This window comes from Tripterygium wilfordii, chromosome 18 (genome assembly GCF_013401445.1).
Source record: "Tripterygium wilfordii isolate XIE 37 chromosome 18, ASM1340144v1, whole genome shotgun sequence".
NCBI lineage: Eukaryota > Viridiplantae > Streptophyta > Magnoliopsida > Celastrales > Celastraceae > Tripterygium > Tripterygium wilfordii.
In genome coordinates, this window is record NC_052249.1 from 10,616,784 (window position 1) to 10,632,780 (window position 15,997).

At 37.7% G+C, this 15,997-nt stretch overlaps 2 protein-coding genes across 6 annotated transcripts; one reads left to right on the forward strand and one right to left on the reverse strand.

The window, feature by feature from the left end:
* Window positions 1-833: 833 nt before the first annotated feature.
* LOC119984423 (1-phosphatidylinositol-3-phosphate 5-kinase FAB1B-like) lies at window positions 834-11,908 on the reverse strand. Of its 5 annotated transcripts, none has more exons than XM_038828361.1 (12): window positions 11,555-11,908; window positions 10,269-11,113; window positions 9,182-9,934; window positions 8,170-8,323; window positions 7,712-8,056; window positions 6,304-7,146; window positions 5,883-6,214; window positions 5,344-5,467; window positions 5,088-5,258; window positions 2,648-4,186; window positions 1,614-1,880; window positions 1,165-1,488 (listed from the first exon to the last, which is right to left on the reverse strand). In XM_038828361.1, the coding sequence occupies exons 2-12, from the start codon at window positions 10,886-10,888 to the stop codon at window positions 1,165-1,167; spliced, it is 5,472 nt and encodes a 1,823-aa protein (XP_038684289.1). In that variant the 5' UTR covers window positions 10,889-11,113; window positions 11,555-11,908. The 5 variants fall into 5 exon arrangements, with proteins under 5 accessions (XP_038684286.1, XP_038684289.1, XP_038684290.1 ...); XM_038828362.1 differs by having other exon boundaries at window positions 10,269-11,128; XM_038828359.1 differs by having other exon boundaries at window positions 11,488-11,908.
* A 2,828-nt stretch (window positions 11,909-14,736) lies between these two features.
* Window positions 14,737-15,578, forward strand: LOC119983656 (protein LURP-one-related 11-like). The gene is made up of 2 exons (XM_038827348.1): window positions 14,737-15,048; window positions 15,134-15,578. Exons 1-2 carry the CDS (start codon window positions 14,797-14,799, stop codon window positions 15,524-15,526), a joined length of 645 nt encoding a protein of 214 aa, XP_038683276.1. The 5' UTR covers window positions 14,737-14,796; the 3' UTR covers window positions 15,527-15,578.
* Window positions 15,579-15,997: the final 419 nt, after the last annotated feature.

Consider the following 15,997-nt stretch of genomic DNA (forward strand, 5'->3'; position numbering starts at 1 on the left):
AGTGAAAGATATACAACTTGTGGGCATCAATTCTATCGCAAAGCTCGATGAGTACAAAGCAGACTGATGTGCAAAGTAAAAGAACAAGGCATTAACTGATAGAGCAAACCTGTATGGCAAGAACACCGAGCACTTCAATTAAAAAATAGAAGGTGGCCTCATCTGACTGTGTTTCGAACATTTGACTGCACTAGATGAGGACCTTCATCAAAAAATTCAATTGAAATTGCAGTAGACTAGGTCACTAAGCCCTGTTTGATTTGTGAATGTAAGAAGAATCAGCATATCATGTCAATGTATGTGCTATGCTACTTCAAGTTAAATAAAATCAGGCATTCAAAGCCTTTGAGTGGTATACCTCATAAAATCCTGTGTCTCTGATACAGCTGGTTTCAAGCTGCACCAGATATTGAGCCAAAAGAGTGAAAGACCTAGTCTGCAACTTACTTACAACCAGAACTGATCCAGATTTTCCATGCTTAAGCCAGATTTACAAAAAACTGAACAAATACAGGCATTTTGGATAGTAGACTGGGATCCCAATCTTATTTTGCTCTGGCGAACCAAACAATCACAAGACTGAATTTTAGACAAGTGTAATGACTAATGACCTACTAGAATCCTATCAATCAGGCAACTCCTAATTTCTCCACTAAACAAACTGTGTCCATCTCATGATTACAATAAACAAGAAATGCACGAAATGAAAATTTTGAGGTGGATTCTTAATGAATTTCGATAAGAGAGCATCTGTCAACACAGAGAAATGGAAAGCAAGAAAAAAATGTGTATGCACAGAGAAACTAAGAAGAAAAGGAAAAAAAGACAACAAATGGTGTTAAATCAAACAAAAAATATATATATGTATATATATACACATGAAAATACATATGCACCTTGCAATGCTTAATTGCATGAACAAAGATGTCATGAAGGGCTAATCCAATACTAAACCCCTGACAGAAACTTCTGTGGCTTAAAATAGCCTTGTTTTGCATATCCTAACAATAAAAATTTCCTAGTGTCTTACAAAAATTAGAACAGAACTGCTATACATAATAAATGAAATGAAGAAGAGAGAAAACAATGTAGGCTGAGGAAAAATTCACAAGCTAGTGCATTTCAGAGGTATGCTATCAAATGGCGATGTAAAGAGACTCAATGTCATTGAACTGAAGTCCCACCTTGAGTGCTCTCTTCAGATATATCAGTGCATGATTTACTTGGAGCAATAGGAGGAGACCATTGATCTGGGACCATCAGGAAATATGCAGTCATTGCTTTTCGGAACCTTTTCTTGTATTGCTTGGGAGATATGACAGTTGGCGACGAGTTCTTCGGCCCACCAAGAATGCCTGAAGTCTTCACCCACGTTTCAAGGTGCTTGTCCCATGTATACTCCCTCATAAAATCTATGATCCCAAGAACCAACTCATGCTTTTCTTCATCCACCCCAACCAATAATGAGTAATCCATTACATCAACTGACTGCATCAGCACAGGAGAAATGAGATGTTAATATGAAACACAGAAGAAAAAAGTTACTTTTTGACTGATAACTCCTAACTACTAAGAACTTGGGAAATGGTGAGGCACCCTCTTTTGAAACTTACAGCAAGGAAAGAAGTATCATTCCAAACAGCTCTCTCCAACAATCGCTTTGCCTTGTTCCCCACAAAAATGGGTGATGTTGACATTGCTTCTATTAAGTTCTGATCAAGTAGAACTTTGTTGCTCCCACTAGAATCTGGATTATACCGTGATCTGGAAGATCCTTTAAGATCATAAAGGCGTGTCACATTCCTTCTATACAGAAGATTCTCAATGACCAGAACATCCATCTTCGATTCTTTCCCTCCTTTAAGATGCTTTGAATTAACCTACCAAAACAGCCAACACTTGAGTATAAGTTCATAAAATATAATGTATGAGGGTAGCCCCTTTTGGAACGATGGTTATGAAGTTCAATAATAGTATTACTATCACAAGTTGCAAAGCCAACATACAGTTAGTTCAACATTTTTTTAAAAATTAAATTTAATCATTGTAATGTCATGTTTACTTAAAAAATTATTAACAACCACACTGACTAAACCAAAAACAAAGAGAGAGCTTTTCATGCCAGGTTGAGATCATTTCACCAAAACCAGTAGCAAAAGCCGAACTTCAACCCACCAGGCTTTGTAGCAAAGGCTGAATCCTAGATATATGGGGCTATGTGCACTTACTATGTAATACAAAAACCACCAATGTAAGCAAAAATTTAACAAAAAACAAAAGAAGTAAAAGGTAATCAACTCTCGTGCACAAGGCTCCCGCAATGGCAGGGCTGGGAATAGGTAAGATGTACGCAACCTTCCCCCACATAATATATGGAGAGACTGTTTCTGGGGTTTGAACATGTGGTAAGGTTTGCGTACATTTTGTCTGTCCCCGATCCCCGCCCATTACGGGAGCCTTGGACATGGGTGTTGTTTACCTTTTTACCTTTTTTTTTTCCTCTTGCTAATAGTAGTAAAGATTTAGGGAACAAAAAGTACCTTACTTTTTAGCATATCATTCATTATGATTTTTTTAAGGGAGCCAATGCTTCGTGTAAAATTTAAACCATAAATGTCATAGTTAAAGAGTTTCAAGTAATGAGCACCTGATATATCCCTAAAATCTTTGCCAGACATGTGGGACTTCTCGTGCCAATTGATTCAGAAAGGTACTTGAAATATTCAGGACCAAATTGTATAAATGATTCCAGCTCTGTCTTAGTGACTTGCTTGATGATAAACCTGTCATCCAAGGTCTTGGCAAAAAAGACATTGCTCTTGCCACCTTGAGCTTTCCATTTCTTACAGCGACTAAGAGACCTAATAAAATCAAGCTCAGATGGGCAACACATCCTTCTTAAGGCTTCAAACCGCTTCGCATAGTAACAAGTCACGGTGTATTTCACTTTACCGAGGGGCCCATCATCTTCAAATGAAACTTTGACATGCAGAGCCTTCGTATAAGAGAGTGGATCCAATATCATGGAGCTACGAGATCTAAACAAGGATGGATTGCTGTCATCTGCAGAAGCATGACTTCTATGTGATTCACTCATTGTTTCATCACCTAAATGGGAATTCTGAAGGTTCATTGGATCGGGAGAAATTAAGGATGATGTAGAATCTCCGTCATCTTTAATGTTTTTCCCCTCATCAGTTTGTTGTTCATAATACTCTGGTGACAGAAGAGCGTAACTTATTATACTAGTGGGTTCATCATCATACACCGGAATTATAGTGTCATTAATACTCATAGGCAGAAGCAACCTAGCCCCATTGCGGAGTTCCAACTTCGAAAAGCATGAAATGTAGAGAGGGCTACACTCCATATTGTCAAGATTCTGAGCATTCCGGAGATAATTCTTATTTAACGACCGGTAAAAGTTCATGAAGGGCATCCTTAGCCAGTTTACAGAGTCTTCCACATCATCAGGGCTTTTGATGGCCAGTATAGGTGAAAGAGGACGGCTAACCTGAGAAGAACGTTGGTCTTCAGTATGGCACTCTGCATCTATTTCCTCTACAGCAACAGCTTCAGTTGAAGAATCTGCCAACATTGAATCGGGTGCCCATACTGCAGTATCCGTCAACATTGTGATGCCTGGGTGAGCCTCCCCTGTCCATGCAGCATCAAGGGTTTGTGATATATTCTCCATTACAGGTACCTTTCCTTCAGAGAGAGTCCTATGTACAGTTTTGGATTTGGCATCGTCAGCTTGATCGCCAATGTACAAGCTAGCAGAAAGATTAGCATAATCTTCCATTCCATCCATGTCTGCTTCTTGATTAATCAAGCCAGACAAGTTGACATTGCTACCAAATCCTTCTTCCAGTTCAGGGCTTTTGCCAAGTTTAACATCCACAAGAAGCGAGTCACAACTGCTAAAGCCATTTACAGGCCTGGTGGCCTCGTTCATCTCAGTGAGCTTCTCAGTATTAGGAATGAGTTTCTTGTCAGATGACGAAACTGAGTCACCCAATCCATCCTGCAAGGTGTTGTTAACTGAACTGGCTGCATAGGTCAACCGGTGGTCCCACATAAAAGATTGAAAGAGTAATTGCCTACGCAGACGATTAATTTCGAGAATATCAATAACAGGGTGGCCCTTCTCCACTCGCCTTTTCAAGGTTTTCCCCAGTGATACCTAAAAAGAATATTTAGAAATGAGAACCCAATTAAAAGAGGCAGCAGCATAAGTTAAAAGTTTGTTTGAATTTCAGGTACTTTTGAACTTGACTACTCTATGCATGAAGTTTAAGCTGTTCATCATGTGATTGATGAAGCTCGAGAAAATATTTAAAGCATGCATCTGAAGATACTCCAGAAACCAGCATTTGAGCAAAATCAAAAGAGAAACCTTTGATAAATGAAAATGCAAGCAAACTGGACCATTTATGATAAGGCTAACACGAAGTCTTGATGAGCTTTGAGGATTGTGAGCAAGGTACTCATCTGCCATAAGTGTTTTATGGTGCGCAAGAATAAAAATAATGTCTCCTAATATTTGAAGACATTGATACAGTAGAAAAGGAGTTTGGAAGTCACAATGTTCAAATTGATATATGGTTTGAAGTATCATTCAAAAATAAATATGGTTTGAATTATAACTTTCAAATGTTCAAGATTCAAAAGTCAATATGAAGGTTCAAGAGTTATTCTGTTCAAGTCTTCAAGAATAAAGATAAAGCTGCCAAAATTATGAACGGAATAATACAGCACCAGAATAAGTAACCAGAAGTCAAACAAGTGTGATGAATGAAGATAAAACCAGGTAATATTCTGAGCTCAATAATACAACAGCAGAATAATCAGAAGTAAACAAGTGGCCAACACTGGAATAAAATATGTGGATATATAATCATCAAACACCCAAATATTCAAAAAGCTAATACAATGGGGCTCCTACTTTTATTTCATTGTAATCACTGAGAACTTCACATAAAAATATGGTTGTTATCTGCTACTTCCTGATTGTACATATAAGATAGCATCTAAGACAAAATACTGAAGAAGGATAAGATTTTGACATCTATAAAATGCCTCACCTCGAAGTCTTGCTTTTCCATTTGTAGCAATGCTTCCATTTCTTCAGTCACGCGTTTTAATTCAGATGTTCTCATGCTGCTGTAAAGTGGCCACATGCCAGCTCTGTTCTCCACAATTTGCCGAAGAGTATTAAGTACTTCGGAAAACAGAAGCTCTGCCTGGTTAACAACCTGTTATAATCAAATAACAAGCAATCATCTAAATGCAGCAAGATTATATGTCATATTCTGGTAAGTAAAATTGAGATTACTGCACCTCATCTGCCTCCTTTTGAATCCATTCCTGGTTCTCAAAGTCAAAGTCTAGTTTTGAAGGTGGAAGGTAGACGGAGAGAACATCAATTGATGCATAGCGAAAGCAAGCAACCATTTCACCAAATCTGCAGCATGTACCAAGTAACCATTATATGTGTGTGTGTGAGAGAAAGAGGGGGGGGGGGGGGGATAACATGATTTCAAAATTTTTTTGATAGAAGAGAAATTCTTTTTGAATTCCTTCTCAATATATTACCTTTTAGAATATGTTGAATTTAGCATAACTAGAAATAGGAGTGCTTGAATGCAATTAAAACAATGATCAATACCCGGGAAAGTTCACTTAGTTGAAAAAATGAGGTGATGTTGTTGGCCTCATCAAACAAGGTCTCAACCAACAATCTTTGTTCTAGAATATGGAGAAATATTGTTGCCAGCAGTAGTTTTTGCAATACCCTTAATGAGACATAAAAATAACTCATGCTGCGGAGTCATAATTTATTCATTACAATTTTTATATCAAGAAATGAAGAAAATTACCCATAGAAACGAAGGCAGTCTCTATGTAAAGAATGGCCACAACTTGCCACCCTACTTGCAGCTGCATGGTTTGAAAAACTAAGCTCCAAAAATTTTCCAAAAGATAAACCCCACGCAGCATCTGACATTGCTACTCGCCGAGTTGCAGGAGGAAAACCATTGGTCCGGGGGCATCTCAGACATCTGTGCCACATCCAGATCTTTCCTTCCCTCTCACCAGGCAAGAGTATTTCTGATACCCGTTTAACAGATATGGTGAGGGTGCCTTGATGATGAGTATAACAATGAACATGTGCTTCTGATGGCATCTCGCATGAACCGCAATGGTAACTCTGGAAAATTTTAAATATCAACATTCTAAGATGTAATACCAGGGTTTTTAGAGACAGAAATGGCAACAATCAGAGAAGAGAAAGCTTACTTGATCAAACAAATGATCCCGTAAAAACCGACCCAGAGGCTTGTCAAAGCTTCCGTAGTATTTGATTCGAGAGAGATGGGATCTTTCACAAACTGTCCCAGTCCATACACACCGAGACGATAAGGAGACCAGAATGCTCTGATGATCAGAAGGAGATGGAGGAAACTCTTCTTTCAGAGGTGGCTCCTCAAGATGATATTTACCAGTGTGTTGTTTGGAGGATATATCTGAATTGGTAACCTGAGTCGTATCCATGGTGTAGTGATATTTCTCTGAACCATCTGCTAGACCACCTTGTCCACATGTTTGTAAAGGCCCAAGAACATTAACAGTGTCATCAACCAGGACAGCCGGACCATTGTTTGCTGAAAAAGTATCGGCCAGAAGATATTCTCCAGAATGCATTTCATCTTTCTCAAGTGTATGGGATGGCACAAGCTCGTTACATTGAGAATCTGAGATAACACTCTCTCCAGTAGCAGAGAAAGAAGCTGGGAATTTTATATTCACTTTGTGAACAGAATCACTGCTTACTGATGGGGCCAGACATGAACTAGGGACACTATGGGATCTTTGTGGTTTGTCACTAGGTTGAGGTTCGTGAGTGTTTCCATCAGCAGTGAAACTGAAACCAGTTACTGTTGATATTGACCTCTCGATGCTTGATAATTTATTTGGGAGTCCCATTATTATTAGGGAGTTCATTGGGAGTTCTGGTAGAGAAGCTCCTTCATCGGCAAGAAAAGATGTCTCCAATGCCAAGTGATATGCTGCAAAAACTCCATATTGGACCACATGCTTTACTTTCTTTAGTTCATCACTGCTAGCACCTCTGAGAAAAATCTGAAACAAAAATAAGTATATGAGCTAAATGATAACCTCATAGCACTTCTTCATTATTTTCACAAAAATATAAATTTATGAAAACCCCGCTTATCATGGAGGGTAAGCCTTGGTTACAGACTCAACAACAGAAGCCTAAGCAAAAAATCATGAAAAACAGTCAAATGAGGCAGTCCCCCAACTTCACGGGAGTTCCATCATACAATACAGAAGGTTAACTAACAACATCAATGCAGTGACCTACCAATGGAATAGCTATACTTAGCATACATAAATGTAGGTGGACAACCATTCACTGAGGCACCCAAGATGATCTAAGCAGTGACCTCAAAACCTTTTGGATAAACTTTACATGTCACAAATCTCTCAACAAAAGAAAATCTCCAAAAAGAGATGAAGAAACCACATCCATTTGTGTGGATTGGTGATGAAATATTGCATTTCAAAACCAAACTGAACTGTTATTTAAAAATTAGACAATATTAAATTATTCATTCAATATCAGATGAACTGTAAAGTCAAATTCTTCCCCTTTCTGCATTTTTTGATAGATTTTAGGACTTACAGTGCAACCCAATGGCTTTGGGCATCCTTCAAAATACATTAATGTCTTCATTGATTTTTTTCCTCCTTTCCCGGAAGTACCAAGATCTTCCAGAAACTTCTCCACATGAAACTTCTCACAGTAGCCCAACTTTTGGGAAGAGAGATGATCAATTGAAGGGACTATCTGAGCACCAGTGCAGCGGGCTATACGCTCTAAGAGTGTCCTCTTGATATTAAGAACAAGAGATATGTCTTTCTCAAGAAGGTACTCCTGCGCATACCGAGAAACTGATTTCTCAACCAGAAGGACATCAGGGCGGTGTGCGTGTATTTTTGCAACGGCCATTTTCAAATGGTCCATTTCCTACATAAAGATTTAAGCCCCTTAGAACAAATCAAGAAAATGAACATATTTGTCCAGGCACATGGAGGAAACCAGTAAGTGAGAAGCTAAAAGAAAATCATAAAAATTACAACCTGCTGCAACAAAGTATCAAAACTTGATAGAAGGTTAGAAACCCGTTGATACTCGAGTGCTCCTCCAAGGATCAGCAAGCGAGGCTTCTCTATTTTTGATGTCATCCGCCGATGGGCCACATTTTTCTTACAAACAACTCCTTTCACAATCATACTACAGGCAAGCAATCATAATATCAAAATCAGAACAATATAACACAAAAGATTGCAATTAGGACATCATCTGGTGATCACTGTTATTCTGGTGAAGTTAGTGGGCAAAAGACTCATAAACCAGTGAAGAGTTTAATATGGGACATAAGAGCTGTACGTATTACAGTCATGGAATTACAAGTGCGATGACTGTCTTATAGGCTGATACCTCGAGTAATAAATACAGTGGGAGCAAACACCTGCAGCAGTTATATATATATATTTTTTTATCAAATGGACGTGGTTTCTATTTACAGTCTATTTACATAAGTAGAACTTGCTAATTAATTGTATTGCTGATCGAAGAAAAATTGGAATGTTTAATAATTGTATCTCCCCAACATTCCATATAGCAAGCACAAAGAGAGTGTTTCCTAGTGATAAAATAGGCTGACTATCAGGTTTTTCTTCATCAATTGTGCAACCCTCCAGCTATGTCGTTCAAAACTGTGGTGCCAACATAAATTAATGCTTAGTTGCCAGTCTGAAAAGTAAGTCTCTTTAAGCATTACCACTATCCTTGGTTATTTGATACAAAATTGCCAGGTTCTTCTGCAAATTACTTTAATCAATAAACTAATTAAATCAGAAACCTAATGTCCAGTGACTGTGAATAAAGCTCCAAATTTTCATAGCCCAAGACCTAAGTTGGAGAACTGGAAGAAGGGTCCACAAAAGAAACATAGAAGTCCCTCTTATGAGAAAAATTTCTAGCCAATGGAAGCAATGGTCTATTAGGGAAGAATACAAAACCATCAATATATGTTGAAGAAAGTCAAAAACTGAAGCATATTTATATCTGGAAAGTTAAAGCATTTACCTCTCACAACGTTGTCCAGAAGCTATGCATTTTACTTTCACATATCCACCTGGATCCATTCCTCCACCTTTGCTCATATCTGGCTTTAATAGTGTCGCAGCCTCCCATGAAAGCAATGTGATAATCTCTAACCAGCTCTGTTTCTCATCATCATTGTCCACTGGAAGGTTCTCTACCTGTAATAGCTGTGCCACCAAAGCCCTAAAATGGCCATCAACCACCGTCTTCATGGCCTTCTTGTGCTCCTCAATTGACTGATCCTTAATATGATATTCTCCACTTCCAAAACTACTTGGGGTTGGGGTACGTGAATAACCCCACTCTCCTGCAGCATTCCCCTCAATATCATCGTCATCATCAAACGTGTTGGCTTCCCTCTCATCCTCTTCATCTGCTGGTTCAGGGGGGAGCCATAGAGGACCACTATTCTCAAAATCCACAGGTTCGGTATTGACATTCTCCCCATCGCATAAAGAGGAAGGTACCTCAGCTTCATCACAATTCTCACACTCATCTTTTTTGCCAAGTTGAGGTCTTTCTTTCACACCAAGCGAGTCAAAACTGTTGTGCAATGGAAAACCGCTTGAACTTTTTGTGTCCACATATTCTCCGTTGATCTGCAGTTTGTGTAACCCATCATGATTGCTCATCTCATCAAAATCAACTTGATCATAGTAGCCCTTGACTTGGGGCAAATTCCTTGTTTCAGAATCGTAATGATAAGAACCATAGTCATCATCCTCAACATCACTCCTGGAACCAAACCAAAAACATATAAGATATTAATCGTGACAATACACCAAGACCTTCCTTCATTGTTGAATTCCCACTAGTATACTACATGCATATATAAAATTATAATTTACATAAAACTATTATCGAATGCGTTTCAGAGAAATTTCAAGACTGCCACATCAAAACCACTGGCTGACACAGATAAAGAACTCTAACTTCTTATATGATGAACTGAAAATGCAATGATAGCAACAAAATGAATCTATTTCTTGCTGTTCAGAACTTCAGATCTCATGCATCAACTGATAATCACCAGAAAAAGGAAAGCAATTACAAGCAGCAATTACCAGACCTGTGTATAGAAAATCCATATTGTGCAAGAGATGGATCCTCCATGTCTGCAACAAAGTCAGTGCTCATTCCTGCTTTTACCTCAGATTGCCTGTCTGAGCTTGTCTCCAACGGTAATGATTGATATGGGGTAAGACTAGAACACTGTTGACCTTGTTGACAAGACTCAAGTGAGCATGGCACCGAGGCAACAGTAAAGTAGGAGCGGTTAGCAGTGCTGCTAGATTTTGTGCTCGCCAAACTTGCAGCTGATGGTGAAGCAGTAAGATCCTGGTTAAAAACCTGGACTCCATTATCAGAAGTCGTTATGCCATTTTCCCATTGCCTGAAACAATAATTACACACCCGAATTTTCTCTAGGTTGTCCCAGGCCGGCCTTGGGTCAGTCGACGGAGTGGAAACTGAGTTAGATGTACATTTGGAACAGAAAATTCGGCCACAAAGTCGACAATGGTGTCTACGATTGAGTAAGGTGAACTGGGAATCACAATCATAGCAAACCGCACAGCTATGATCAGGCATCCAGAAAACCCTCGACACGTTAGTCGGCTCAGACTTCCAGGGCAACCACGATTTCACTAAGTCAACCAGCTCAGAGAGTGACATATTGGGTGCATCCATAAAGAGACAATTCTATTGTCCCAATCATTATGATGTGCTCACTTGACACTCAATATAATAGCTGCCTAAATGAAGTAATAGAACCCCCTAACTGCCATAAACTCAACCTCAAATAGCACCAACATATTCTTTCACATATAACCCAATCGGCCAATCCCCTAATCACCCGAATACCTATCACTCTATCAGCAATCTTTCACAGCATTTAGTAGCCCGCAACTCCACCTAAATCAAAAAAGACTGAATTGTTGTTAAGTTAAAATGACACCTCTGATAAACCTCCAATCCATTCAAAATTCAAACTAATCCAATAAACAACAAGGAGTATGGCATCCACTAGAAGACGCCAAAAAGCCAATTCGTCAATCCTAACAAGAAAGGGGGAAGAAAGACCTATATCTAAAATACTCAAAAGCTGAAAAAGCATAAAAGAACTCCTCAAATAACTTCAAATGAGATCAAAACAGCTCCTCTCTGATAATCAATATCCAGAAAGCGACACCAACATTAATCCTTATTCCCACATAATTCATACATCCTAACCCAAGAAATAACCGACGAGGAATGCCAGCAGAATTCCGATAAAGAGAGAATGTTACCTCGAAAAGTCAAAAAATCATGGTCGTCGTCAACAAGAATAAGAACATTGGAAGAAAGAACACAAACCCGTGAAAGGTAGGTGGAGAAACTGCAGAAACCCCACCGTCCAAACTGCGATTCGCGTGCCGAAATCCAATTATCAAATGTCCCGATCACCGATAATCACAAAATTCACCAATTCAATTTCCCTTCTCCTCCTCCTCGTCCTCATCAAAAGCAGGAATCATATGAATCAAAAAATCCTCGATTAATTAACCAACTAAATACAAAAAATTTACACCAAAAGAGAGTAACGTTGGGCTCCTTTGTCTGTTTCCTTAATTGGAAATTTAAATTTCTCTGTGTATTATTTGTCTGTATACTACACAATCCCGAAACGTGGTACGTACGAAACGATAGTCTCGAGGAGAATGTCAACAACTACATCCCTTTTTCTGGAAAAAAAACGACGGCGTTTGATGAGCTAGGGTTAGCAGATACAGTAGAAAGACGTGGATATTTCATATATTTATTAATTTTCGCTAACCTTTTGACTTTTTGACAACTGTAATCATCCGCGTCTCTCTTTTGTGCTTTCGCGGTAGCAAAAAAACGCGTCTATGATGTGTTGCAGATAGGGTTGCAAAAAATGGGTTTCGGATGGACTCTATATCGGACAAGATCTCGTGTTTATAAAATATTTACATGTTTGGTCTCCAATTCACATTGAATTTCGTACTTATTTAATCGATCAAACTTTGGTTTAAATCTAATCAAGTAAATCGAATAATAATATAATTCAAGTTAGGATTCGAATAAGATTTATGTGTTTACACTCAGACTCAATTTTAAACCAGACAAAAAATTTCTTTTAGACTCGAATTTCGGACATATAACTTATATCAAAGTTGATTTAATCTAAGTTTGACAAATTCGATCATCTGAACCGGAAAGAGTTTTTTCACCCCTTCTTCTAGGTACGAGCAATGTGTAGTTTATACAGATATTGTAATTAATTAATCAACTAATGAAAGTTATCCTGCAACAGATAATTATTTTTTCCGGAAATCTAGCACACCTAATACAACACACATCTGGGACTTGGATATCGTATTAAATTGGGAATTTTATCCAATATTATCAACAAAAAGTGGTGTACTTTACTTAAGTAAGAATCACTTAATCAACTTTGTCTTAATCAAATTTCCTCTTTATGTGTTCCGTTCATGAAATTAAGGTTGTAATGGGACCACCTGACCAAAGACACCCAACTAATTACCTTTTCTTTTTCTTTGGTCGGTTTGATAAATTATATTATGTCATGACTGAAAAATTAATGTTGGACCGGGCTTAAAAAACTGTGGACATGGTGTTTTGGGCCAGGCCGGGCTGGGCTCAATCCTCATGACAAATTAATGTTGGACCGGGCTTAAAAAAATTATGGACATGGTGTTTTGGGCCAGGCCGGGCTGGGCTCAATCTGAATCACTCTAGCCTACCTCCTTATCCAAGCCCAGCCCGGGTATATGCATATTTTTAAAAATATATATCTGAACAACAATAGTGCATTAAAAAAATGGGGTGCAAATAATGTTCATCTATAAAAAAAAGTAATTACAATAATTTTTTAAAAATTTTATGGCACAAGACAATAAATTGATATGAAAGTGAAATTGTGGGCATAGGTCTGTGATTTCATATGCGTCCGACTTAATTTTTGGGATAAATAGTAAAAAAAAATAATATTGGGATTCTTTATATTTTCGAAAAGCTATACAGCTCCCACGTACAACTACAAGCTACAAAGCAGATAACTGCTATAAATTTAGGGTTTATAGTCAATATTGATTCCAAATTAACTGTGTGATCAAATATCTACAAGTGAACTTTGATGGTGTAGCTAATATTCTGAGTGTAATGCAGAGTCATTGACAATAATTAGTGCATGGTGTACCCAATATTAGGGGTCTGACATGCAAAATCTGTCTTTATTTGGGCAAAGGGAAAATATAAAAATTTCATCATCAGCAAACATAAGGGATATTAGGATCTTGTACATCCAATCGGAACGTTAATTTGTAAATGAATGAGTCATGCTTAATTTGTCATTTTTTTTATAGTAGATTGCAGCTGTGGTTCATTGACTTCACTCACTCCATCTATGGATTCACCATTTGAGTAAGATAATGCAATTTTTGATCACCGAAAGAGTTTATCAGGGCAAACTCGATTACCGAATGTTCAAATATTTCAACTTAGAATTCAAAGTTGAAAATGGTTCCAATATACACAATTGGGTAGACTTTCGACTATTTGTGTAATCAAACTGCTTATGTGGCATATAAAATCAATATAAGAAATTTGTCTCAACAGTGAGAAATCAACCAACGTGTGAATATTGATCAATTTTGCATTCTCAAATTATAACGTGCGAACGATGACTAAGTTATAAATTGACAACTTTTTTAGTCACCAAAAGTTGCATTGCCCCTCTCACTTCACTCTTTCAATGAATTGTATGTATACGTACATATATTATAATTAAAGATGGATGGGATAAGGATTCCTACGGTGAAGTGACCATAAAGTATGAACTAAGACATGGAATACACTATCAAAGTTCGTATATGTGCGTAATCTGCACCACGTTCGTCATACCCAAGTGGACGATCACCTGACAAAATCTCCCTGTTGCAACAGTGAAAGCCAAGCATTATATATATATATATATATATATATATATATATATGAATATCAAATATAAAATTGACAATAATAATGCTCTTTATGTCTTTGTTTGGTATAAACATTAAAGAATAAGCAAAAGTGCTTAGTATAATCATTAAGAGTGTGTTTGGATTGAGGGATTTGAAGGGAAGGGAAAGGAAGGGAAATAGAGTTTCCTTCCAATTCCCTTGTTTGGATAGTTTATTAAAAATTAAGGGGAGGGATTTGAGGGGATTTGGAAGGAAGATTTCATTAAATTTTTGTTAAAATTCTTTCTCTCCAAAATGGAGTCATTTGGAGGGAAGGGATTACTAATTAAGTCATTTGTAAGTTAAATATCTATTTTACCCTTGTACATAATATTTTAACATAAAAATAAGGATAAATTAGTAAATTAAACAAATTTTCCTTCCTTCCTTTTTATTTATCCAAACATGGGAGAGGGAAAAATAATCCCCCTTCCCTTCTCTCCCCCTCCCCTCCCTTCTCTTCCCTTCCCCCCAAATTCCTCAATCCAAACACACTCTAAAGAAAAGCAAAAATGCAATTGGGAATTGCATATTTAGAAGGGTGGAGAGGGTGTTTTGGACTTAATTGGTTGAATGGCAATGGCAAAAGTTCATCCTCAACTACTATTTCCTTCTTCTTCTTCTTCTTCCACAAGCTACCACACATCCAAACAAGAAACATTTACAGTATGGTTGAAGTCTCTGGTGCTGAATGGCAAAGGCTGCACTGTTTTTGATTCAAATGGTAGAATCGTATATCGCGTCGACAACTACAATTGCAAGGCTAGCGATGAAATCTTTCTCATGGATCTAAAAGGCAAAGTTTTGTTCACCATATTAAGAAAGGTAATTGAGAAATTAAACCTGACCAATATTTAAGCCCGTTAGTAGTACTAATTCACTAATTTGTGCTTAATTTCATGTTGTGTAGCAATGGAAACTGTTGGGATTCTGGGAGGGCTACCGGCCATCGATGAGCGGCGGCGGCGGAGAGGCTAGCAAGAGCAAGAAAAGGCCTGGTTTTCAAGTCAGAAAAACCTTGGTGGGTATGTTTGGTGGAGGGGACTCAACATGTAAGGTTACAGCAGAAGGATTGGACAAGAATCAACAGTCTCATGACTTTAAGATCCAAAGCTGGAGCAACAATTCCATATGCAAGATTGTGGACAAGTCAGGGGATCTCATTGCAGAGGTAAGAAGAAAGCAATTGAGCTGTGGAATTGTACTGGGTGAAGATGTTTTGACAATGGTGGTACAACCCCATGTTGATCACTCTCTCATCATGGCCATTGTTATTGTCTACATGCATGCTCTCATGAATTAATGTATTGATTTCTTGTTTGTATCATGGGAAGCAATAAAATATCTTGTTGCATGACAAAGATCTTTAATTTTTTTTTTCAATAATTTAGTAGAAATCAAACAAATTAATTGATTATATTACTCAAAAAAAATTGAACTTTGAGCTGATGTAGGAAGTATTAAAATACAAAAGTCGGAAAAAATAACATTTTTTGAAATGGAGGTGGGGGATTCGAACCTTGGTTATCAAAGTGATATACATCATCTTTATCACTTCAACTAATGGTTTGGGTGAAGGAGAAAAATAATATTGTTCCAAATCAATTAACATATTACACAAATTCACTGATTAAACAAATAATGGGCCTCAGAAATGCTGATTTTAAGAAGCTTCAAAAGCTCATAGATCCAACGACATGGGCCTCAAAATGCTAATGGGCTGGCAGCATTCTCATTGACATTTGGGTTGCAACCCGCCATGAGTATATGAAAC